At 51.3% G+C, this 25,641-nt stretch overlaps 1 protein-coding gene across 1 annotated transcript; it reads left to right on the forward strand.

Moving 5' to 3' along the window:
- The first annotated feature begins 1,374 nt into the window (after positions 1–1,374).
- TGFB3 (transforming growth factor beta 3) lies at positions 1,375–23,898 on the forward strand. Its single transcript, XM_081114284.1, has 7 exons — positions 1,375–2,835; positions 11,101–11,264; positions 11,512–11,641; positions 16,118–16,225; positions 18,283–18,454; positions 20,786–20,939; positions 22,093–23,898. Exons 1-7 carry the CDS (start codon positions 2,496–2,498, stop codon positions 22,249–22,251), a joined length of 1,227 nt encoding a protein of 408 aa, XP_080970410.1. The 5' UTR covers positions 1,375–2,495; the 3' UTR covers positions 22,252–23,898.
- The last annotated feature ends 1,743 nt before the right edge of the window (positions 23,899–25,641 follow it).

A 25,641-nucleotide genomic window follows, 5' to 3' on the forward strand; every position in this document is an offset into this window, starting at 1 on the left:
GGCATGTGCCCAGGTTGTGGGCTTGATCCCCTGTTGGGGGCTTGCAGGAGGCAGCCAATCAATGATTCTCTCTCATCATTGATGTTTCTATCTCCCTCTCCCTCTCCCTTCCTCTCTGAAATCAATAAAAATATATTTTTAAAAAATCTCTTTGTGCCTTAATTTCTTCAATTGTGAAAGGATCCACCGCTTTCCCGGGGAGGGGTGAACATCCCCTTTCGGTTAGTAACCTAGGAGCCAGGAGCAGGAACCAGGCCTGGCTGGAAGGGCCCTGGAAGGCTGGGGTGAGGTGGGTGTGGGTGGCAGGGAGCAACACTGATTTCTAAGAAAGTGATTCCATTCAGGGGCTAGTCCTGTGCGGATTCTCTCCTGGGGACATACCTAGAAGCTCAGGTTGAGGAGGAGAAGGAAAGCGGAGAGGAAAATTCCCCTCACCCATCTGGGAAATGGGCTCCTGCCAACTGCTGACTTTGCGCTCGCTGACGCAGTTCCCCGCGGAACCCCAGGCGGGAGGGAGGCCACGAACATCTGGAGGACATTTCTGCGAGCGCGGCTGCAGCGCGGGGCTCGGGGGAGGGAGAGGTGCACTTGTGCGCACGCCGGGCCGGGCGGAGAGGGAGGCTATTCCCCGAGGGTCCGGCTCGCACCGCTCTGCCTCTCTCCAAGCCCCTTCTCCCCAGCCCCAGCCCCAGCCCCAGCCCCAGCCCCAACCCTCCCAGCTCCGACCCGCAGAGCCTCTGTCACTGGCAGTCTCGCCACGCCAGAGGGCACCCTCGATCTGCCGGAAAACGCCACCATTTTCAGCGCCCCTGGAGCATCTCCAAGCCTCTCCAAGCTGCCCGACTCCAATCTTGTCAATGAAGAATCAGGGCCAGGATGGCCGCGGAGCTGAACCCAAGTCCAAGCCCGTTCCAACCCCGGGCGTCACCCTTCACCGAGGTGGGGGCACGACCGCCGCTGCCCCGGCCCCGCGCGCTCGGGGCTCGGGACCCTGCCCCGTGTCCGGCCTGGCCCGGGGCGGCCCGGGACGCGCGGCCAGGGAGGGAGCGAGAGACCAGCCCAGGAGAGGACGGACTGACAGCTGGAGAGGGAGAAGGAGTTGGGGGAGAGAGGAGGGAGGGGATTCACCCGAGTAACTTTCCAGAAAAACAGTCAACGTGTAGCAAGCAGGAGTGACTCCAAGGGGAGCGGGAAAAAAGTTCAGTTACCACGTCGAACGAACGAGAGGACTCGCAAAGTATTTTTCAAATGGGCTCGGCTTTTCCTGTGCCTGTTTAAAACATTAAGATCGGGCCGCAAAAGAGGCTGCGTGCGCTGGTCCCTCCCTCCCCCACCCCGGACCAGAGACGTCATCGGAGGGAGGTATAAAATTTCAGCAGAGAGAAATAGAGAAAGCAGTGTGTGTGCATGTGTGTGAGAGAGGGAGAGGAGCGAGAGGGAGAGGGAGAAGCAGGAGGGAGAGAAAGGGAGGGAAGACGAAAGCCAAGTCCGAGGGAATGAGCGAGGGAGGCGAGAGATAGGAGAAGCAGCCTGAGAAAGAAGGAATAACAGCTTTCCGGAGCAGGCGTGCAGTGAGCTGGCTTCTATTTTATTTTTCTTCTCCTTTTTATTTTTTTTAAAGAGAAGGAGGGAACAGAAGCAATGGCTGAGGGAGAAGACAAGCCGAGGTGCTGGTGACCCTGGGCGTCCAAGTGGATTATTGGGGCTGCTTTCCAGGGGCCTGTCCTCACTGCCTTCCAATTGCACACAACCCCACATCCCAGCCAGTGAAGACAAGAGGCAGCGTGAGCAAAGTCAGTTAGAAAGCCCCGAGGACGTGCACCCTAAGAGAAAGCATGAATGGTGTGCCCGGGAGACAAGTGTGTCCTCCGCTGCCCTCACCTTTAGCCGGGCCATCAGCAGCCCAGCCCTGCCTCTCCCCACCTACTCACTGGTGATCTGACTTTTTTTTTTTTTTTTTACATTTTTTTCTTTTCTTTTTCATTCTCTTTCCTTATTTTTCTTCGGGACAAGGCAAATATTTTGATTTTGGGACCCAAGCCATGGTCCTTCTGCTCCTTCCTTAAAAAACCCCACTTTCTCTCCATCGCCAAGCAGCCTTTGGCAATATCAGATATCCGCTCTATTTATTTTTACCTAAGGAAAAACTCCAGCTCCCTTCTTACTCCCAGCTGCCTTGCTACCCCTCCCAGCCCTCTGCTTGCCCTCCACCTGGCTTGCTGGAAGTCCGAGCCCAGCAGAACCTGTTTAGACACATGGAGAAGAAACCAAGAGCTGTAAGGCACACAGTCGGCTTCTTCGTGCTCAGGGTTGCCAGCGCTTCCTGGAAGTCCTGAAGCTCTCGCAGTGCAGTGAGTTCATGCACCTTCTTGCCAAGCCTCAGTCTTCGGGATCTAGGGAGGCCGCCTGGTTTTCCTCCCTCCTTCTGCACGCCTGCTGGGGTCTCCTCCTCACCAGGCCTCACAGCCGCCCTGGCCTCTCTCCCCGGCTCGCACATGAAGATGCACTCGCAAAGGGCTCTGGTCGTCCTGGCCCTGCTGAACTTTGCCACGGTCAGCCTTTCTCTGTCCACTTGCACCACCTTGGACTTCAGCCACATCAGGAAGAAGAGAGTGGAAGCCATTAGGGGACAGATCTTGAGCAAACTCCGGCTCACGAGTCCCCCAGAGCCATCGGTGATGACCCACGTCCCCTACCAGGTCCTGGCCCTGTACAACAGCACCAGGGATCTGCTGGAGGAGAGGCAGGACGGCTGCGCGCAGGAAAACACCGAGTGGGAGTACTATGCCAAAGAAATCCATAAATTCGACATGATCCCGGGGCTGGCGGAACACAGTAAGTCCAAATTCTCACTGGGGTGTCTGCTCTGGAGGGTCTGAACTGGAGCGGGGAGTCCCACCGAGGGGGCCTGGCGGTGGCCACACAGCAGGGTCCCCTGGTCCACCCACACCAAGGCGCAGGGGGTGGGATGCGCAGCTGGGGCTGGGGAGGTGGGTGGGGAGAGAGACAGAGCCATTCTGGTAAGACCCGGGCACTTCTGGGAGACGGGGAGTCCTGGAGTCGAGCGGCTTGCTGAACTCACATCCCATCCTTGACTGATTTTAATTTGGAATCGCATTGTGTCATCCTGTTAACATATGTGCTCTGTCGCACATGCGAGCGGGTCGGTAATGGTAGGCAAATAGGTGTCATAAGGGGCAGGGCCATGTGCTCTCTCAAGCAAGCCCTACAGTTCCAAGACTCTGGAGACCCCGTCTTCTCCCTGCTTTTCACAACTCACTCTGACACGTCTCCAGTTCAGTTTTTTCCAGTTTTGGGGAAGAAGAGCTACAAATTAATGTATGTCACGCTTTTGAAGCCCAGGCAAGAGGCATCTTCTTGCTGTCTGGATCCTTCAGTCTCTACCACACACGTGACCCACATGAGCTGTGGGCGTGGGGGAGGGGTACACACCTCTGTCCACATGGACAAGTGCTTTAGGGCAATGTACAGTCTGGATTTGTACAGTAGGTAAATGCATGCGCTCAAAATGGGTGCCTTCTAGGCCTGTGGACATGGGAAGGCAGGGTTGTGGCTCTCACGTGTAGATGGTTGCTGGCGGCCCTTTTGTGTCTGCGTGTCATGGGAAGAGTGGGTGGGAGGTGTGGCTGTGGGTGCAGAGGGGACGTGTGTCTGGGAGTGTGTCCTCCCCGGAGGATCCCGTCTGTGCTGAGGAGCTGGGAGGCTTCTGGGTGAGACATCTGTGTGTTTATACACGTGTGGAAGTCATGTGTGTTTATTGAACGGGGATTTTTAAAAACTTCAACATGAGAGAGAGAGATTTGGCAGATGTTGAGAAACTGACAGCCCAGGAAGGAGGAATGTGAGCCAGGGACTCTGGGAGCAGCTCTGTTTGCTTTTCCTACCAGCAGGTGTCCTCGCCACCCTGACTACCTCAGCCCTGGCTCACCTGGGAGGTGGGCAGCCCTGAGTGGGGGCTGGAAGGTGGGATGGAGCACACCGGGTGAGGATGGTCAGCTGCGGGGGACTGCAGGGGTTGAAAGGAACCTGGCCAGAGAGAAGGAAGAGGAGTACGCGGCTGATGGGTGGACCAGCTCTGGCTGAAGCTGCAAAAGGCCCCAGTGGGAGCCTGTGGTTACTGGGGAGGGGTTCCCACTCCTGTGTCCTGTGGCTGCCTGGAGCGCCCTGCCTTAGGATGTGGCTACTGTGTGGGGCGGAGGCTATAGGGCAAGGCAGAACTAGCACTCCCTGCCCAGGGCCCTCTAGGGTGGACTGACTCAGGGTCTGCCAGGGGTTCACAGTTCCCGGGAGCACCAGTTGCTGCATGGCTAGGCCTCCACCCCCTGGGCACCTATGAAGGCAGGAGAGAGTGGCCCTGGTCGTTGAGGAGGGTGGGAAGCCTTGGCCAGCAGGAGTGGTCTGAGGAGAGCCCGGGACAAGAGGGAAGGAACGGGACCCTAATGATCCAGGTCAGGAGGAGGAGTCGTCCCAGGGAGGAGGGCTTATGAGTCACCAGGGCCCAGCCAGCCTGGAATCCCCAGCTGAGAATGAATGGGCCAGAGAGATGCAAGGGCACCCGGGTGCCAGTGGACCTCCATTTTGTGCAGACTCAGGGCACAAATAGTGGGAAAAGCCAGGGCAGGGCTAGGCAGCTCCAAGCCGCAGCACTAGGACCCTGAAACTAGCAGGCCAGGGGTGGCCCTGGGGCCAGGGAGCATGGTCAGGCAGGGAGCAAAAACCCTGGCACAATGAGCAGGATGCTACGCAGGATGTCGTGGGGATGGGCAGGGCCCAGTGGGACACAGGCAATGCCAAGGAGGCTTGCAGGTGCAAACAGGAAGCAGGCCTAGACTCTCTGCAGCTGCTGGAGGTGACACAGAGGCTGAGCAGACACAGCCTGGGCCCGCCCTGCAGCTGGTCAGGTGCTGAGCCAGCCCTGGAGAGGCAGACACACAAGGCACGCTGCTTATAAAGAAGGCAGTGGGCAGAGGCACACACCCAACAGATGCTGAGCCGGAGCAGAGAGCCATCATCAGAGGCTTAGGGTGAGGGACGCCTGTCCTGAACTGAAGAAGGTGGCAGGGGTGGTGCTGGTCTGTGGTAGGGCACTCACAGGGTCTCCGTGCCAGGATCTCAGTGCCGGAGCCTCTGCTGAGAGGGGATGAGACCGCATTCCTGTCCACATTTTGTCACTCTCAGCCCCTCCCTTATACCAGTGAGCAGGCACTGGGAGGGACGCGCCAGCAGGAGTTGGGGCAAGGTGCAGAAATGCCTGGAGAGCTGAGAGCAGGAAGGAATCATTTCCTGTGGTGCAGGAGAAAGGGCACCGAGGTGAGAGATGAAGGGACTGCATCAGTTAAGTAATTTGCCCCAAAAGATCAGGGACCCTAACCGAGTCCTTCTGCCTGCAGAAGGCACGCTATTAAGCACTAATGCAAATGTGCAGAATACACATTTGTAAGTCCTACCTTTAACCTTTAGGCTCCAGTAGAATTTTGATGAACACCACGAATGAATCACATGCTGGGCCAAGCAGGAGGGGAGAGGAGCTATTCTCTTAGTAACCCAGTCTGCCTGAGACTCTTCATTAGATAAAGAAAAACCCTTTGCCCTGCCAATGTGGCTCAGTGGTTGAGTGTTGACATATGAACGAGGCGGTCAAGGTTCGATTCCAGATTGGGGCACATTCTCCAGGTTGCAGGCTCAATCCCTAGTGGCGGGGGCGGGGGCGGGGGCGGGGGGAGGGGGCGGCCTGCAGGAGGCAGCCAGTTAATGATTCTCTCTCATCATTGATGCTTCTCTCTCTCCCTTCCTCTCTGAAATCAATAAACAATATTAAAAAACAAAAAAAAACTTTCGCTGAATTGGGGGAAAGTTTGTAGCAATGTGAATCTCCTGGCCATAAAATAAGGCAGAGCTAAGAAAGAAGGCACTCAGCTCATTGCTCTGCAGTCTGCCCCCAGACCAGGGGTGGGCAAACTTTTTGACTCGAGGGCCCCAATGGGTTCTTAAACTGGACCGGAGGGCCGGAACAAAAGCATGGATGGCGTGTTTGTGTGAACTAATATAAATTCAAAGTCAACATCATTACATAAAAGGGTACGGTCTTTTTTTTTTTTTTTAGTTTTATTCATTTCAAACAGGCCGTAGTTTGCCCACGGCTGCCCCAGACTGTACAAGTATACCACATTGAAACTAGTCAAGTCACCTCCCTGAGCCTCAGTTTCCTCATCTGTACAGTCAGAGATAATCTCTAAAGTCCTTTTTAGCTGAAACAATTTTTATGGTTACATCTGGGATGATTCAACATAGTCTCCGCCAGAGAGGAAGGCAAGAGGGTAATCCCTTTAATAATTCTCCAGGATTTTGCTGTAGGACGTGGGTTGAGGCTTTCTCTGACCCACCGGTGGGGAAGACTTAGCTTTTTCAGTTCCTTTGTTACCCGTGTTATCAAGATATCCCCAGTGTGGTGTCATGTTATCTCCTGGCTTGTAATTACCTGTGTCTGGAGGGAGACTTGTATTTTCATCAAAGGGCGGTGCGAAGGCAACTAGCAAACCCAGAGTCCCTGAGAAAACTTGATATTTTAGCCTTTCTTTTTTCCTGGCTGCTACGTTTAGATTGTGTTCATTCTGAAAATTAAAAGACATATCAAGAGAACTCGTGTGTTCTACTGCCAATGCTCTTCTCCCCACACCAAGTGAGTGTTTGTCCCAATGTGTCCAGAGGATAGGTGAGTGGGAAGACTGGGTTCCCAGGCCCCATCCCGCCATTACAGAGTCAGAATCTCTGGGGATTCTGTATTTCCAAGCTTCCGATTGCTTCCTAAACTCCCTGAAGCCGAAGACTCAGTGAGCTAGGGCACAACCTTCCCTTAAAGGGGCTGCAAATATGAGTGCCCACAGAGGCTGGGAGGCTAATGCAAAGGATCCAGCAGAAAAGCCACAGCCCAAGCACCATGGCAAACTGCACAGGAACCTGGCCTCAGGTCATGGAGAGACTAGAGAGTATAGGGAAGGTGGGTGGGTAGGTGGGGGGTGGGTGGGGGGGCCTGGAGGGCACATGCCCCATTAAGAAGGGGTACCCACTGCTCAGTTTGGGCTGAGTTTTGCGGTTAGGACTATAGTCCAGCTTGACTAGAACATGTCCCAGAACAGCAGAAAATCTGTATCTTTCCGAAAACTTTCCCAACTTTTAACACTAGCTTAAAATGCTTATAGTCTTCTAATTCAAAAATTTTTAAAAAAATGATGCATTGGCCAAACAACATGTCTAATACATTTAAAGGTTAATCCATTGAAAGGTTAAACCATTAAAGCTGCGGTTTCTCAAACTTCCAGAACATCTGGAAGCCATGGCACCCTTTGCAAAGCACTATAAACTGTGGTTCTCAACCCTGGCTACACATTAGAATCATCTGGAAATCTTAAAAAAAAAAAAAAAAAAAAAAAAAGCAAGCAAACTCTGGACCCACCCACGCTCCAATGTAGTGAGAATCTGTACTGGGGAGTGGGTCCAGGCAGCATCTGTTTTAAAAGATCTCCAGGTGATTATAATGTACAGCCGGGATGAAGAAGCTCGGCCACACTGATATATGTAGTCCCATCACTGGAACCAGCAGTAATTTTCCTTACAGAAATGATGTATACAAGCAAAAGCACAACTCTGAGCCCAGGTGTCTGCAAACATTTCTAATGGCATGGCCTAAAACCACGGTCAGCTGTTTCCAGGGTTTTCCATGAATACTCCCGTAAATATCTTTTTGCTTGTTTTCCTCTCAAAAGAGAAAACGGCAGCCATCAATCTATATATTTTGTGCGTAATGGAAAAAGTTGGTCATGATTTAATTTGTAAAGGTCAGCCCTCTAGTCCAGCTCTCAGGAATACTGGTGTTCTGCAGAAGCAGGGGGTAAGCCACAAAGCTGACTGGGAATTGGCTCGTATCTGAAGCACAGGTTGGCAGTCATAGACCCATTTCATGGAATCCTGCCCCATTTCGTTGGTGAAACCATCTCTCTACTACATGACCTCTCAGGAGACTTCCAGAGTCTCTGCTTCAGTAAAAGATATCAGAAGACCTGGTTCAAATCCCACCTCTGCCATCTATTGGCTGAGTGACTTTGCGGAAGTCATTTAACGATCCTGATGCTCCCCTTTCTCATTTGTAAAATGGTAAATTTTACTTATTCTCATTTTCCTCAAGGATTGTTAGAGGGTCAACTGAGTTAATACAAGTTCTATGCAATGTAAGGTTGTGCTATTACATTTTGGTTACTTATTTACACTCTGACTTCTTCCACAAATGATTTAAACATCATTACTATTCAGTGAATTTAATTGTCAAGAAGATGATCACATTTTCTTTTCTCTCCTAGGAAGGTCTTTTTACATCAATAACAATTGTGCCTGAGCTCTGCTTATTAGTGTCAATTTGCTCCCTCGTGACCCTGGCCAAGACCCCTCTGGACGTCCGTTTCTTCATCTGAAGGGAGACGACCCCCCTAACACAGCGGTTCTCAACCTGTGGGTCGCGACCCCTTTGGCGGTCGAATGACCCTTTCACAGGGGTCGCCTAAGACCATCCTGCATATCAGCTATTTACATTACGATTCATAACCGTAGCAACATGACAGTGATGAAGTAGCAACGAAAATAATTTTATGGTTGGGTCACAACAGGAGGAACTGTATTGAAAGGGCCAGAAGGTTGAGAACCACTGCCCTAACATCTGATCTAACTGTTAGAAATCTGTAGGTCCCAGTGATAAAAAATAGTGACCCTGCTTACCTCCTCGAAAGCTCCTTGACATTCCCACCAAGAGGAGTCAGTCCTTCTTAGGGAACAGGCATCTAATTGATGGGCTGGAAGAATCCAAGGAGGGATGGTCGCACTGGGGTGTCTTGGAGACTCTCAGCCCCTTGCTCCCCCATCTCCTGGCTGCCCGTTGTCTGGACTCCTCACTGGCACGTGCCATTTTTCTGTTCCCCTTTCCCTTTCTACAGCAACGCACCCATTGCATCGACATATCCTTTTCTCCCTCCTTCGACAGTTACTGGAGGTACTATTATAACTGAAGTCATGCTGATGACAGCTCCCTCCAGAGCCAAGGATGTCAGTACTCAAGAAGGTTACCCGTCCAAGTAGCTTCTCCATGTCTGGAGGGCTATCAACTTGCAAACTTAAAATTTAAATTGCCATCATGAGTCCTCTTTTGGGTTCTGTCTGAAATGGTTCAGGGGATACTTGGCAGGATTTGCTCTTTCAAAGCCAGTTATTAATCAGGGCTTCGTTAGCCGGCATTCACACATTTGTTTTTCTAACATCTGTTCCATTAATTTCCTAAGAACCAGTGTCAGGCCCACCAGATGGCAGTTTCCAGAAACGCTCACTCATCCTTTCCTAAAGATCAGTAGCGCATTTGCTTGTTTCCAGGCCTCTGATCCTGCCTGCCTTGTCGTGACTTCCTAAACCACCCCTCGGGTGATTATGAGCTCATTCCAGTCATGTCCATTATGTGCGGAATCTGGGTCTCTGAGCTTGAGTTTCAAGTTCTGTTACCATTTGTGTAGAAAGTTTTTCTCTGGGTGTTAATGCTGCTCAGACCTTGAGGTTGTCAAGTGTACAGGAGAAAAGATAAGATCTTCCTTTTATCTGGCTCTCGGGGGTGGGGAAGAGCATTCGCTGCCTTTCGTCTCGCGGACAGGGATGAAGAGGCCGTGGGGTGATGGAGGCTGGTATAGCAGGGACAGTCAAGGAAAGAAACTCCTAGAGAGAAAGGAGCCATGGTGATGGACCAGCTTGGTCTGAAGAAACATCCAAACACCTGTGGGTCTGCCAGGCATGAGATGTGGGCTCTTTGCCAGACCAATGTTGCCTCATTCGGTTTGAAACCTGCTGTGGATTATGTCGCTGAACTGCTCTGACACTTTCCATGTCTCCCTACTGTTAATGCGATAAAATCCAACCCCTCGGTCTGATATTTCAGCCTCCCTGCATGTGGCCCCCAATCTACTGTCTTAACTGGATCTCATTTGCTCCAGCGTGGCTGCTTGGGGTCACTCTTACTCACCTGCATTTCCTCCCTGTCCTGCCTTTGTTTCCAGCAGACCTTACCTGTGAATTTTCTTTCCTCTCCATCCTCTAGCTCTTTCCTCCTGCAGGACCCAGCTCAAATATCTCCTCTTCCATGAAGTGCTCTCTGCTTTCTCCCTCCTCTGATCTTCTTTTTTTTCTTCTTCTTCTTCCTCTGATCTCTTTGCAGCAACTCCTGGGCTTCTCCGCAAGCCCTCAACACTTTCCCTCTGGTCCTGTTACTTGGGGCCCATGTACTAATGATCTCCCCTGTATATTAAGCTCCTTGAAGGCAGGGGCCATGTCTGTTCATTTTTTGCGTCGGGTGTTAGCACTGTTCTTGGTACGTAGAGTTTGTTCAACACATGCTCAATAAATGAAGAACAGCCTGGCCGCTGTGGCTTAGCAGTTGAGCATTAACCTATGAACCAGGAGGTCACGGTTCGATCCCTGGTCAGGTCACATGCCTTGGTTGCCAGCTTAATCCCCCAGTGTGGGGCGTGCAGAAGGCAGCCAATCAATGATTCTCTCTCATCAATTGATGTTTTTATCTCTCTCTCCCTTCCTTTCTGAAATCAATAAAAATATATTTAAAAAATAATAAAATAAATGAATGAACAAACACATGAATGAATGAACCCACTGGCTATGAGGTGATTAAACTACTAGGAGGGACAACTGAGATCTCTTGAGAATCCGTATTTTCTGAAAGAGTAGGAAGAGCAGGCTGGAGAGCCTGCTGGAGAAGATGTTAAGGCAATGGGAGGAGGGTGATGACAGTTGACTGGCCTGCCTTCCGGCCAAGTCTTGGGGCTCTGGGGTCTCTCTGCTCCTCTCTCTGGTCTGTGTGTGATTCCAGGCCCACCAAGGGTCTTCTTCCTATCTCCACGTTTATGGTAGGTCTGAGGCCTCAAGCCCCCAGAAAGGTCACAGGTGGACTTGGCCCCTTGGCGAGTGTCTGCTGGTACCCCACTGCTCCCTCATGTGGGGCTCACTCATGCTGCGCCTCCCCGCCGCTTTGTCTCCTAGATGAGTTGGCTGTCTGCCCCAAAGGAATCACCTCAAAGGTTTTCCACTTCAATGTGTCTTCAGTGGAGAAAAATGGAACCAACCTGTTCCGAGCAGAATTCCGGGTCTTGAGGGTGCCCAACCCCAGCTCCAAGCGCAATGAGCAGAGGATCGAGCTCTTCCAGGTGAGCCCCCTCCCAGAGCAGAGGCCAACCTGGTGGGAAACCCAGCTGGGCAGACCTGGGTGGGAATCCTGCCTCTCTGAGCCTTCATTTCTGTGTGTCACGAAGAGGACTGAGAGTTAACTAAGGTGCTCAAAGCAGCATTCTGAAACTTCGTTTCCTCTTGCTCCCCTCGCCTGTCCTGCACTGTGACATAGCTCGTGGGCCTCTGTCCAGGCCTCGGGTTCCTAACCCTTTCTCTGTCCTGCAGATACTCCGGAAAGATGAGCACATCGCCAAACAACGCTATATCGGTGGCAAGAACCTGCCCACGCGGGGCACCGCCGAGTGGCTGTCTTTCGACGTCACTGACACTGTGCGTGAATGGCTCTCTCGGAGAGGTAGGTTGACTCTGAGAATAAGCATTTTGAAAGGAGCCTGGGGTCCTTTTATCCCTCATGAAACAGAGGGAAGAAGACAGAACTCGGGGAGTCACAGATCTGGGTTTAAGGCCTAGCTTTGCCACTGACTCCCTGTGTGTCCTTCCTTCATTCACTCACCTAGTATTTATTAGCTGCTCACTCTGCACCGGGTCCTGGATTCAGCAGTGAACAAGACAGGCGAGATCCCAGATCTTATGGGGCCTTTATTCTGGTGGGAGAGACACGTAATACACAAGTAAACATATTGACAAGGGAGAATCTCAGTTAGTGATAAGTACCATGAAGAACAGAGTGGGCAATGTGACAATGACTGGGTGGGGCCCGACATAAGATGCTCGGGGAGGATCTCTAAGAAGAGGGAATTTGTGCCCTGAGATCTGAGTGAGGAGAAGGAACCAGCCTGTGCAAGTCAGGATAAAGGATGCTCTACCAGTGGTTCTCAACCTTCCTAATGCCGCGACCCTTTAATACAGTTCCACATGTTGTGGTGACCCCCAACCATAAAATTATTTTCGTTGCTACTTCATAACTGTAATTTTGCTACTGTTATGAATAGTAATGTAAATATCTGATATGCAGGATATATTTTCAGGGGTCGCGACCCACAGGTTGAGAACCGCTGCAACGGAAACAGCAAGGCCCAGGCCCCGGGGTGAGAACAAGCTTGATTTGTTCTAGCGGCAGCAGACAGACTGGCATGGCTGGAGCCAAGTGAGCTGGGGGTCAGAGGAGTAGCTGAGGCCATATGGACCTGTCAGGCTATGGTCAGGTTTAAGTACTTATTCCAAGTGTGATGAGCTATCCTAGGAGGGTTATAAGCAGGGCTGGGGATATGGGGTGAGGTGATTTGTTTTACATACCCCTCTGGTTGCCATGAGGTCAAGGGAAAAGCAGCAATTCCAGGTAGGGCCTTACAGCAGCCTGGATGAGAGCAAGAGGCACTTCGGCCAGGGCAGTGGCAGGGGGTATGGAGGTGGTGTGGATTTATTCTATATTTTGGAGGAGAAGCCAATAGGACAGGCAGATTGCATGTGGGGTATGAGGACAGAGGAGGAGTCTAGGTGATTTCTGATATTTTGGGACTGAACTAACACTTATTGAAATAGAAAGACAGGAGAAGAGCACGTTTGAGGAAGGTTCTATTTTGGCCCATTAAGTTTGAAAGGCCTGGTAGCCATCCAAGTAGAGCTGTTCGAATTTTACACGTCCCAAACGTCTCGCCCACTCGCTGTTCCCTCACCTGGAAAATAAGGCAATGGTTCCTTCCCTGCATGTCACCACAGGCCCCACCATTCCCCAGTGTCCCCCAGGAGTGAGGCTGGAAGTCCCTACTTAGCATGAGTTGCCAGCTTGCTTTGCTCACTTCCAGAACCTGCCTGGGCCCTGTGGGCATCTGAGTTTGCAGGTCCCCACCTAAGGGACATTACCTGGTGGCTGAGCTGGCAGACTGTGGGCTGGAGGCCCTGCCTCAGCTCCAAGGGACCAGGAATCTGTCCTATCTCTCTTCCCGGGCACCAGGACCACGTGGATCTGCTGACAGCAGCACTGGTGGGAATTCTGACTCAGACAGCACTCTGCCTGGAGCCCAACGTGGCTGCAGAGAGAGGCCAGGGAAACGAATCCCTTAGCTTCCCTGCCTGATTTTGATCAGCTCCACCTGGATTTCTTTGACGCCCTGAAGGAGTTCTTATTTTCACAGCTGCAGAACTCAATGAGCAGTTTGCATTGAGAATGATTTCCATCCTTCTGGAGACATCAAAAAGATAATTTCGTAATAGAATCTATGGGTCCCCCACCCACCATCCCCACTGCTGCCAATTCTGAGGTTAGTTCTTCAGTGGAACCTTCCGTTCCCTCTCAGCAGATGCTGCCTGCCCCCTGCACAGGGGGATCGTGCACAGACCTTTTCCTTCTGCAGAGCTCATGAGCCTCTTCAGAGTTTGTGGCCCCAAACAAGGCAGCGAATGGAGCAGTTGGTGGCGTGGACTATTGAGGAAACGGAGTCACACATCTGGTGTTGCATCTATTTATCAAGCACCTGACAGCCTACTATGTGCCAGGTTCCCAGGCTGCCTTCTGGGTTCCAGAGCAGGCTGGAGCTTTCTCCAGGGTTGGGCTCCCAGCCTCTCATACCCCTGAGCTATTGCTCCACCCCACCTGCACTTCCTCCATGAGCAGAGCCACACCTCCCCCAGCAGGCGGGGCAGGGAGCATGCCCAGCATCCTGGCCCAGGAAGGGTGGACACTGGGAAAACAACCATTTTGCATCTCAGTGAGTGTGTGGGCATCTTCCTTGGTGCTCTGTGTCGGCCCCTCTTTCCTCTCTTTGTCTCTGACAATTAGGAGTATAGCTCTGGCATCAGGCTGCCTGGGTTTGAATCTTGGCTCTACCACTTACTGGCCAAGTTCCTTGGATAAGCCATTAAATTTCCCCAGGCCTCCGTGTCCTCGGATCTGTATAACGAGGATAATAACAGTTCCCACTTTGTAGGATTATCATAAAGATCCAGACGCAGCATGGAGGTCTCAGAGCGTGCTTGACAGGGAGTCACGGGATGCTGGTGATTATTGTCATCGCTCTGAGCTCTCTGCCTAGACAGACCTGTCGGCCCAGCCAGGCCATCATCTCACACCTGCACCCGAACCCTGACTCTCCCCAGCACATCTGTCTGCACCTTGATTTTCCAACTCACAGAATCCTAGAACTTGTCCGCTCCAGGTCTCTCCGGGCCTACCTTCAACCCTTCGGGGTAGCCGGAGTCCACTGTTTCATGTAGCCCGTTTCAGCGGCTCCAGCGCCTTCCTTCAGCTGCCTTAAACCAGGAGGAGTCCACACCTTTAACCTCCCTCCCATACTGACCACTGCTGCTTCCAGATCAATAGAGAGTCTCTCATTGTCTTACCCACCAGAACTGACATGAGACCAAACCCGACCTGGTTTCCCTGCACAAAACTACTGGATTCCGTTCAATTTTTTCACTTATTTTTCTTCCACGTCACTCAACTTTTTGTACTCGTTTCCTTGCTTCCGCAATTTCAGTTACCAAAACACTTGACCCCAGAACTCATAGGAGAAAGGGCCAGAGCTGGCCCTCTTACACCAGAACATCAGTCATCAAACCCGGCACCTCACGCTTCCTTGGGCTTGTTCTCTCCAGCTCATGCCATCTGACCCTTGGCCATGGCCCTCCGCAGCCTCCTCTGGCCCAACTCTGGTTTCACAACTGCCTCCACGCGCTGTTTGCTTTCTCTCAGACTTCCCTATGCAGCTGAACAAGGTTCCCGAAGAAACCTCCGAGGAACCTTTACCTGCTCGTGCTCCGTTCCTTAAGGGAAATATAGCCAACTGTAACTTTCATTTTATCTCCCCTGGGATCTACCTCTTTATGTCTACAATCCCAGCCCTGGTAGACATGCTGGCAGCCTCCACTCAGATGGATTCTGCTGCGTGTTTGCCACCGACCTTGCTCGGGCATGCTCCTGACTTAATCCTACAGCCCAGACTCGACCACCTTCCTCCCATCTGTGGCCCTTTGAGTTTGGGGCCTTTGGAATCACTGCCTCTCAGTCCCAGAGTTCTTCAGGTTTCCCTTTTCTCCCAGCCCCTCTGCCTCTTCCCTTCATCCTTAGCTCGAGTACCTCCTCTCCCAACAAGCACCTAGAGCAGTAGTTCTCAACCTTGGCTGCACATTAGAATCACCTGGGAATCTTTTTAAAATCCTGATTTCTGGGCCTCATCCTCCGGAAATTCTGTTTGTTACTAATGTTGTGGCCTCACCCCATCACAAAGAAACAGAATTTCTGGAGGATGAGGCCCAGAAATCAGGATTTTAAAAAGATTCCCAGGTGATTCTAATGCGCAGCCAAGGTTGAGAACCACTGAAGAGACTGTGACTTTTTTATCTTCCTTCCTGCTCCTCTTTTTTTTTAATGTGTTAATTGATTTCAGAGAGGAAAGGAGAGGGAGAGAGAGACAGAAACATCAATGATGAGAGAGAATCACTGATAGGCTGCCTCCTGCACGACTCCCATTGGGGATTGAGCCCACAACCCAGGCATGTGCCCTGACCGGGAATCTAACCATGACCTCCTGGTTCATAGGTCAACACTCAACCACTGAGCCACACCACTGGGCGCTCCTCATTTTTTGGGCATGTGACAATTTTTTCCTAATACCATCTTTTAAACATAGATGACTATTGAAATTCTCCTTCCTGAACCCCACTAGTTACGCCTCCAGAAATCCATGCGGTGTGGCAGCATGAGTGGGAAGGTCTGCACTGGCTTTGGCATCACTTTCTGTCTCCTGTGCCCCCCAGGACAGCCCACTTCTGTCGGTGGCAGCGGAGGCCCGGCCCTCCGGTGCATGGGCGGGCATCCACGTCTCCATCACACGAAGTGCTTTTCTCACCCACTCCGCGTCTTATTTTGCAGAGTCCAACTTAGGTCTGGAAATCAGCATTCACTGTCCGTGTCACACCTTTCAGCCCAATGGAGACATCCTGGAAAACGTCCATGAGGTGTTGGAAATCAAGTTCAAAGGTAACAGAGTGCACAGGACAGGAGTCCCCTCCTAGACCCCAGGCAGAGGGACCAGGCTCCCTCGCAGAGATGGCCACTCTCTGTACTCGAGTCATTCTGCTTTGCCCCCAAAACAATGAGCGTGACTGTCAGTTTCTAGACGTAGAGCACACATTAGCATTTGGAAGACACTGCTGGGTTGGTCAGAGCAGTGAAATCGTGAAGGTAATTGGTACCACCGCTCTGCGCTCAGTCAGTAAAATGGGGGTGCGAGGACCTCTTTCCCAGGGTTGCTACGTAAATTAAATGAGATGACAAGTGTATAACACAGTGTCAGGAATACTCAACAATAATAGTCGGCTCCCGCTTCCCTAAAAGCAATGGACTTTGGTGGCTGTGAATTGAGGTGTCCTGATTACAGAGCCCCCCTGATCCTTGCCTGGGCAGCACCTGGGTTTCAATGACGGCTTCAGGGCTCCGGGTGTTTGTGATGAGATGGTGAAAAAGTTGAGAGTCATTTCAGGTTTTCCATTGTGTTTCTAAGGCGCTCAACCTAGACCAGTGGTCGTCAAACTGCGGCTCGAGAGCCACATGAGGCTCTTTGGCCCCTTGAGTGTGGCTCTTCCTAAGCCTTAGGAGTACCCTAATTAAGTTAATAACAATGTACCTACCTATATAGTTGAAGTTTAAAAAATTTGGCTCTCAAAAGAAATTTCAGTCGTCGTACTGTTGATATCTGGCTCTGTTGACTAATGAGTTTGCCGACCACTGACCTAGACCATCTCTGGATTTCCCTTCCATATCCCATTCTGGGTAATGAGGCACACTGAAGCCAGGTGGTTCCTCAAGGTCAAAGCAACCACGTCAAAGCCCGAGGTCCGAGGCCTGTCTGGAAAACGGTGCGGGCCTGTTGGCTCTCTGCCCAGGGCAGTCCCTTTGCCTGTCAGGGGCTCTATTTCCGAGCCTTTTTTATTTTTTAAGCCACGCATTTGACATCCTAAGTACAGAACCTCAGAGCTCAGATCTTTGCCGTCTGTACCGACAGGCCAGGTCAGGACGAAATCCTGCCACTTTGGTTTTGCTCATAAAGATCATCAGGAAAGGAATTTGGAAACCCCGGCCTCTCGTTTTATCTCACGGTCCAGGTGCCCCTGCATGAGGTCCAAGTCCCTCCAGTTACATGTAAATTAACCTCCTGGGTCCCGTCCTGGGTGGAGATGGGCCATAGCTGGCAGCTGTCTGTCACAATATAGACGTCCTTTCAGTTGAGACACTTTCCAATCCAGTCTCCATTCTTTTCCTTTTCAGATGAAATAGCAGGTTTTCTTCCCAGAGTCTGTTTGCTAAGCTGATTATTGCGCGCTTCCTTAGCTCCTCTGAGTTTTAAAGTGAAAACATTTGAATGGGAACGATGATTCAGTCTCATTCCTCTGCCTTCTATTCAAGATGTCTTACAATTGTGACACCTTAAATTACAGCAGGGACTTCTGGGTATCTTGACCAATTCAGATCATAAGAGGGAACTCACACCCGCAAGAGTCCAAGTCCCAGAATCTAAACGAACAGCCCAAAGAAATGTTAGGTAGCTGCTCAGTGACAGATGTTTTACGGGTCCCGGAGCATCTCAGGAAAGGCTCGCTGCCTTTTTAAAAAAATCTTTATTGTTGAAAGTATTACATAGCTCACCCTTGCTGCCACCCCCGCCCCCCATTGACCTCTTCCAGCCTGCTCCCATCCCCCCACCTCCAGCCCCACCCCGGTCCTCACCACCCCAATTGTCTGTGTCCATGGGTTATGCATATATTCATACAAGTTCATTGGTTGATCTCTTCACACCCACCCTCCCTGCCTTCCCTCTGAGGTTCGACATCTGTTCAGGTGTACGCACACAGGCGGCATGAGGGGTCCGCCCAGGGCTGTCCTGTGGGTTCTTCTGATAGCGGTTCCCCCATCGAGTCTTTCCCTTCCTCACAGACCACACTGCCCCTCCTCCTGGGCAGGGATGGGGTGGCGTGAGAAGGCGGCCTCCACTCTGCCTTCCTTACACAGGAGATTGTCGCCTTCCTTCCCTCCTGTAGGTGTGGACAGTGAGGACGATCACGGCCGTGGAGACCTGGGACGCCTCAAGAAGCAGAAGGACAACCACAACCCGCATCTAATCCTCATGATGATCCCCCCACACCGGCTGGACAGCCCTGGCCAGGGCGGTCAGAGGAAGAAGCGGGCCCTGGACACCAATTACTGCTTTAGGTGAGCCTGGGCCGCTCGGGATCCGTGAGCTCCTGAGGCCGCCTGCACGGGTACCTCCTGGTATTCAACCGAGGGTCCCTGAGGCTATTCACAAACGTCTTCAGGAAAGATTTACAAACCTTCCTGTTTCTCTGGGAGCCTCCCCCCCCCCCCCCCCCCCCCCAGTTCTCTGCAGCCCAGCTCTGTGAGGCCCTGGATGAAGTACCAGGAGGAGAGCGTGGGCTGAAGCCTCTCCATGGTTCTCATGGTTTTTTTTTTTTTTTTAAATGTTTTTATTGATGTCAGAGAGGAAGGAAGAGGGAGAGAGAGATAGAAACATCGATGATGAGAGAGAATCATTGATTGGCTGGCTCCTGCACGCCCTACACTGGGGATCGAGCCCGCAACCCGGGCATGTGGCCTGACTAGGAATCAAACTGTGACCTCCTGGTTCAGAGGTCGATGCTCAGCCACTGAACTATGCTGTTCGGGCAATGGTTCTCATGTGTTAGAGTACTCGTAGGATGTGTTTGCCTGTGGGCGATGCTTGCAGGAATTTCCATGAACGAAGTGCTCAGTTCCCTCTGAAGGGTCCAAGGAGCTACAGGATGAGGGGAAACGGCAGTCTCCATTTGTGTCAGGCAATCTGAGCTAGAGAAATTAATGAAGTAATTCAGATGTTGTTCAGTAGCCTCAGTGAAGACAGACAGAGCTTGTCTTATTTAGGAATAGTTTAGCTCCTTCTCGTTTGTAGCGGAGGGGCTGCTAAAGCATGCACAGCAGTTAGTAGAAGGTAGAAATGACCACATTCGTGAGAAGGTCTGAAGGGTAAATGCTTTAAGAATTTGGAGTTCATCTCCGGATGCAGGAGAGGCTTCAGAGGGTGTGGAATCCGAGCCTTGGAGAACGAGTGGGTGTGGGTGGAGACATGGGAGGAGGAGGCACTTCTAGTAAAGGAAGGAGCATGAATGGGTCAGTCTGGCTGGAGAGGAGGGTGCCTGGATGGAGTCGGGGAGAATGACTTGGGAAATTTTTTAGCTCTAAAACCATGTCTTATGAGGAACAGTCAAATGAATGAGGGATGTTGAGCTTGGGGACTAGAAGGGGTAAGAGAGGCAATGTGGTTGCCTCCAACCGTCTGCAGGCTGGTGTGTAGATTTGTTCTATGTGGCGTGTCATCAGTTAGGAATGGGTGCTCTTGGCTGCAAGTAACTGTGGCCTAAACCACTCACGATTTCTTGTTCATCAGCAGCCTGCAGCAGCAGGCTCAGGGTTGGTCTGGCTGCTGAATTATGCCACTGGGGACACAGGCTTTCCCTCTCTCTTCAGCCTGCCATGTTTAATGTGTTGCCTTGCTTTTCATGCTCTTGTTTATGGTCACAGTGTCTGCTGGAGCTCCAGGTAGCTTGTCTGTGCTGAAGATGAAAAGGGGAAGAGGCAGAGCTAGCAGCATTCCTCTTCCATCTGTGACTTTCACATCGAATCAAATATTGTTTTGCCAGAATTTGCCCTCATCTCCTGCATGCTTCTCCTTACGTCTGGTCATTGCTGCGTTACATGACCACCCCCATCTGCAAGGGAGGCCAGGAAAACGAGTATCTGGTGTTCTAGACTCTGTCATGGGAAGCAGTAAGAGAAGGGGGTTAGGGATGAAAAGATAATAAAGAATGTCTGCCACCGTTCACCCCTAGAACTCAAAAGAAGCCAGATTTTGGCCTTGGAAGTAGCAAGTCCTAGGTCTCTGCAGATACTGAAGGAAGACTAGCTCCCACCTGACAAGGGGTCCTGCCCAATGGGTCTCTGCAGGCAACAGAACTGAAGTGTCTTGAGGATCACATTCGGGGTGACCTAGGAATTGTGAGTCTGATAACAGAAGGACATGCCTCATTTTGATTCGACAGCCTTGAGATTTAGTCTAAGCATTCTTCTACCACAGTACATAAGCTGCGTGAGCTTAGAGTTCATTTCTGGCTGATGCACAGTGGAAGGTAATAAAATCAGCCTCCAGTAAGCTGAGCTGGCTAATAACATTCAGTGTTTGGTTTTCTGTGGAGCGATTTCTGTCTCTGCTTTGATTCATAAAGTAAATGGGAGCAGGGCCCCCCTTTGTCTTTTTGCTCTTATTCATCATCTACATCTGCTTGGTATGTCCTTGGGACCAGGGTCTTTAGCAGAAAACTCCCTTATAGCCTCTACAGCTTCATGCACTTGAACCTGGGGTTCCATTGATTAGACCCGCTCTGACGATGACCAGGAAGGGCTCCAAGGGCAGAGATGAGGGCCGCTTGTGAGGTTGTTGATGCCAGCGGCTTGCTTTTAAGTTGGGTTTCTGGAATGTGTTTTGTGTTGCAGCAATGTGGAAGAGAACTGCTGTGTGCGCCCTCTCTACATCGACTTCCGCCAGGACCTGGGCTGGAAATGGGTCCACGAACCTAAGGGCTACTACGCCAACTTCTGCTCAGGCCCTTGCCCATACCTCCTCAGTTCAGACACAACCCACAGCAAGGTATGGCGCGGGGCTCAGGCCCCAGGGAGTACTGGGGCTCCGTCCACCAGGCCACCTGTTTAAAAATGATGCGTGAAGGACTGAATGCTGAGTGAGGGAGCGATGAGCTGGAGCGAGTAAAATCCCTTCAGTGAAGGTTCTGATGTTGGCACCTGGCCCCACTCTACCTGGGCACATTCTGCCCTTCCTACTTACGTACATAGTTTCGGCCAGATTTTTCAACCTCTCTGTCTAAAGCGTTTGCATTGTTCTGAAATTAATTCGCTCCATCCACCCTGTATGTTGGAGATGTGTGCGCGTGGCTGGCAGGTGATGTGGGCAGAATGGCTTCCACCACCGCTTGGAGAACTCTGGTAATTCCAGCCTCCTGACTATAGAACAGTTATTTTGAAAGACGATGTAAAGCATGCAGAAGCAGCTAAATGAAACAACAGGAAGAAAAGGGGAGAGAGAGGGGAGTCCATGACCCTGAACCCAGCTCATCTTTCCTGGGGGGTGGGTGGGTTAAGGGGAATAAAACCAGGGCAGTAATTCACAAGGCACTTTCCTTACAGCTCATTGTTACGACATCTTGTCTGCCCCCCCCCCCCACCCTGGCAATTACCAAGTGGTGATGTTTTGCGAAGTACATTGCTCACCAAAGTGGCCAATTAGAACTGGGAAGACCAATATAGGAGTGTTTTCTTAACAGAGAGAGAATTCCAAGACCGGTGTGAAGTCCCCCATAGCTGTGAATGTGCTGAAACTGTTAGCAAGCAGGTGTGGATGCTCTCCGTTCCTGCTCTGTGGACGAACAGGACAGGTCACCCACGCCAGCTGAGTGTGTGTCCAAGGTGTGGACCACGTGCTCAGTCCCTGGAGCAGCCCTAGAGGGCGGGGAGGGTCTCAGGCCTGAGGCCTGGCTTTCCAGCCTCTAGGCCAGCGGTTCTCAACCTGTGGGTCGCGACCCCTTTGGCGGTCAAACGACCCTTTCACAGGGGTCGCCTAAGACCTTCCTGCGTATCAGCTATTTACATGACGATTCATAACAGTAGCAACATGACAGTGATGAAGTAGCAATGAAAATAATTTTATGGCGGGGTCACCACAGGAGGAACTGTATTTAAAGGGCCAGAAGGTTGAGAACCACTGCTAAGCGATGTGTCCTCCCCAGGTTCTGGGCATGTACACCACCTTGAACCCCGAAGCCTCGGCTGCGCCCTGCTGCGTGCCCCAGGACATGGAGCCCTTGACCATCCTGTACTACGTCGGGAGGACCGCTAAGGTGGAGCATCTCTCTAACATGGTGGTGAAGTCCTGCAAGTGCAGCTGAGGCCCCGCCGGCAGCCGAGGGAGCGGAGAGAGAACTGCCACGGCCGGCCGGCCTGCCTGCTCCTTGGGAAACACAAAAGCAACAGACCTCACCTGGAGGCCCAGAGCCCACAACCTGCGGCGTCGGGCAAATGGCCGAGACGGGGGCTCCCTTCCGGACATTTCTTTCTTGTTGGCTCTGAGAATCACTGTGGTAAAGGAAGTGTGGGTCTGGTTAGGGGAAGGCCGAACTCTTCAGAACACACAGCTGTTTCTGTGATGTAGGCAGGTGGTGGGGACAGAGGAAGAGGGGATGGCAAGTTGACAAGTGGTGTGGCAATGGGGTTGGGGAGACAGGGAGGAGGAAAGGCAGAGAGTGGCCGGGACAGGGCCAGACCGGAAGACACGTCTGACCGAGGTTAGATTTGCTCATCGCTGCCCCATGTCGGCTCTAGGGAATCTGGATCACGTTATACACGGCAAGCATTTTTCTTCAGACAGGTTACCAAAACATGGCCCCAGTGTTGTCTCTCATTCGACCTGGGATGAAGGACGAATCTGTTAGTTTTGCAAACCGTCCTCTGGACATCAATCAGCATCAAGGGTCATAACAGGGAAAACAGCCAGGTAATGTAGTTCCCGGGCCATCAACTCCACGGGGCCCTCTGGGTACATTGAACTTAGAAGCAGAAGGTGCGAAGTAACCCTTCTCCTGTCTTCCCTCTGGGTCCCTCCTCTCGCCTTCTTCTTCGGTGGTATTTCCCCTTGGACATTTGGCTAGACACTTTCCAGGTCAGGGTACACATATCTGAATTTGGGGTGTGTGCAGCCTTTGGGGTATCATGGGCTTCCCTCTCCCCTAAGACCCTCTGTTCATCTGGTGTTCCTGGAAGCAGGTGCTACGTGCGGGGCACGCGGGGAAGTCACACGTGTGCCACACAGTGACTCGGCCCCAGACACGTAGACTGAGGTATAAAGACAAATACAAATATTAATCTCGAAATCTTTGTATAAATAAGTAATTTTGGGGAATCTTGGATCATTTCATCTTCTGGAAGATTGTTTTTAGAACAGTAAAATCCTTATTCTAAGGTGTAAGTCTGACTCGATAAATGTCCTTAGTTACCATTTTCTTAATTTCCTGTGCATACCTGCTAATCAGAGGTACTGGGAATCTGGGGCAGAGAACCGCAAATGTTGATCGAATACATTGCTTAGTGTGATCAGCCTGGACGTGGCTTACGGCGCTGCCTCCCGCCGTCTGAGGAGACCGCACTCGTGTGTTCCGTTTCTTCAGTGTGCATTATTCTCAGACACACAGAGGAAGTGGCTCAGATTTGCAGAAAGTACACTGTACGAATCTGACCTCCATTTAACTGTGGACGAAAGCACTTGAGGTGGACCGTGCATAAGGAAATGTGCTTTTTGTACGTTCACTGTAAGTTACCAACATCATCTGTTTTGAAAATCTCATCTCGCCCCTAAACGGTTTGGCTCAGTGAATAGAGCGTCGGCCTTCGGACTCAAGGGTCCCAGGTTTGATTCCAATCAAGGGCATGTACCAGTAGGGAGTGTGCTGGAGGCAGCTGATCAATGTTTCTCTCTCATCGATGTTTCTAACTCTCTATCCCTCTCCCTTCCTCTCTGTAAAAAATCAATAAAATATATTAAAAAAAAAAAATCTCATCTCAGCGTCCAAATCAGTGGCGTTAGAGACACTGTGGCTCTGTGGCAAATGGCCTGAGAAGAAGCGGCCACATCTGCCATCAGAGGAAGCCTAGGAAGAGCTAGCAGGAGCCCCTTCTCAGACCTGGGGCCTCTTGCCAGGGACTTGGGGATGGGAGGGGGCGAGAAAAGCGCAATTCAGGAGCTCTCCGTGGGTCACAGATCCCATCCTGGTACCGATGTCCACCCAAAGCAGCCTTCTGCAGGAGTGAGGCACATGCTCCTCTGTGGAAATCGCTTTGCCACGGGTGAAATCAAAGTCTATCCTAGGCTAAATTTCTCAAGTCGAAGGATGTGGATGATGTTGGTGTGTGTGCCCCTTGCTCCTTCTGGAGTTCTCCCAGGTTGAGCTCCTGAGTTTGCACAGCAGGACCCTTTCCCTGCGTTGTCCATGCCCAGCCAATGCTAAGGGCTTCTCTCCCAGCCCCAATCCATGTGTCCCCCCCGTCCCCCCCGCCCCGTGTCCCTGCCCTACAACCCCGGCAGGTGGACGGATACAACTCTGGCAGGTGGACTGTGTTCCGCCTTACCCACGGGAGCCAGTGGAGCTAGAGGGGGTGTAACATGCCCAGCCCTTTGGCCGTAGCCATTGCTATCCCAACTTTCAGTCTACTCACCTATGGCTGTCATTCTCCAACTTCAGTGGGTGTGAGAATGACCCAAGTGTTTATTTAAAATGTACAATTTCAGGCTGCAACTCCTGAGATGTCTTTAGGCCTGGGGTAGGGTCCATGCTGCCTAAAAACTACATGTTGAGACGCAGTGGATTATACCTGACATTGTTGGTCCTTACAACGCATTGAGGCTTAAATAAGAGGGAAATAATCTCTGCGGTCCTACAATAAACTTTCCTTATTATCCAACCCCACGGACATCACTAAAGCATTGGGCAGTGGTTCATCCTAATGCACCAAGGCAACAAGATGTGTTTCCTGAAGTATCCCAAAGAAAGCAGCACACACTGGGTTTCCAAATGTTCCTTTTATGTCGAAGCTCTATTCTGATCTTAGTCAGCAATACGAATACGGGCAGGGGTCTGGCGTCCAACCTCCCGAGGGCGTGTTACTGACAGGCACTACAGAAGTTTGAGCCATTGTCTGTCCATCTGCAAACTATACGCTTGCTTTGGGGGAGGGGGGGCAGGGACACTGCTGTTGGAGGGGGATCATATCTGTCTGGTTTACTACTACACCCGATTTCCCAGCACCAGCAGGGGACTACGAAGGAATTCTAATTTGTCTCCTAACTCAATTCACAACCAAGTTAGCAAACAGTTAAGGTGGCCCTCAGACTACAATCCAAGAGAAGTCTAGAACCAGTAAAAATGGTTTGAGTGGACCTGCCTAAATGAAGGGACTCTGGTCCACACCCGATCAGGACCTTGAATGCAGGAAGAAATCAGTTCAAGATTCAATTCTGATTAGTCACCTAGGGCAGTGGTCGGCAAACTCATTAGTCAACAGAGCCAAATATCAACAGTACAACGATTGAAATTTCTTTTGAGAGCCAAATTTTTTAAACTTTAACTATATAGGTAGGTACATTGTTATTAACTTAATTAGGGTACTCCTAAACTGGCCTTTGCTAAAAAACGTCTTCAATCTGATTGAGGTACGTTCACTGAGGTCGACCCCTTCCAACACTCCCATCCACGCTCATCTTGTATACTTGTTTCAGACAGACAGTG

The sequence above is a fragment of the Myotis nattereri genome, assembly GCF_964212035.1.
Source record: "Myotis nattereri genome assembly, chromosome: 1".
NCBI classification, from domain to species: domain Eukaryota; kingdom Metazoa; phylum Chordata; class Mammalia; order Chiroptera; family Vespertilionidae; genus Myotis; species Myotis nattereri.

Bases quoted from the DNA above. Each gene is read 5' to 3' on its own strand.
- TGFB3 (XM_081114284.1), top strand. From the start codon at position 2,496: ATGAAGATGCACTCGCAAAGGGCTCTGGTCGTCCTGGCCCTGCTGAAC. The intron at 11,642-16,117 runs GTAGGTTGACTC...CTTATTTTGCAG, and splicing joins TGAATGGCTCTCTCGGAGAG to AGTCCAACTTAGGTCTGGAA. The intron at 20,940-22,092 runs GTATGGCGCGGG...TGTCCTCCCCAG, and splicing joins CAGACACAACCCACAGCAAG to GTTCTGGGCATGTACACCAC.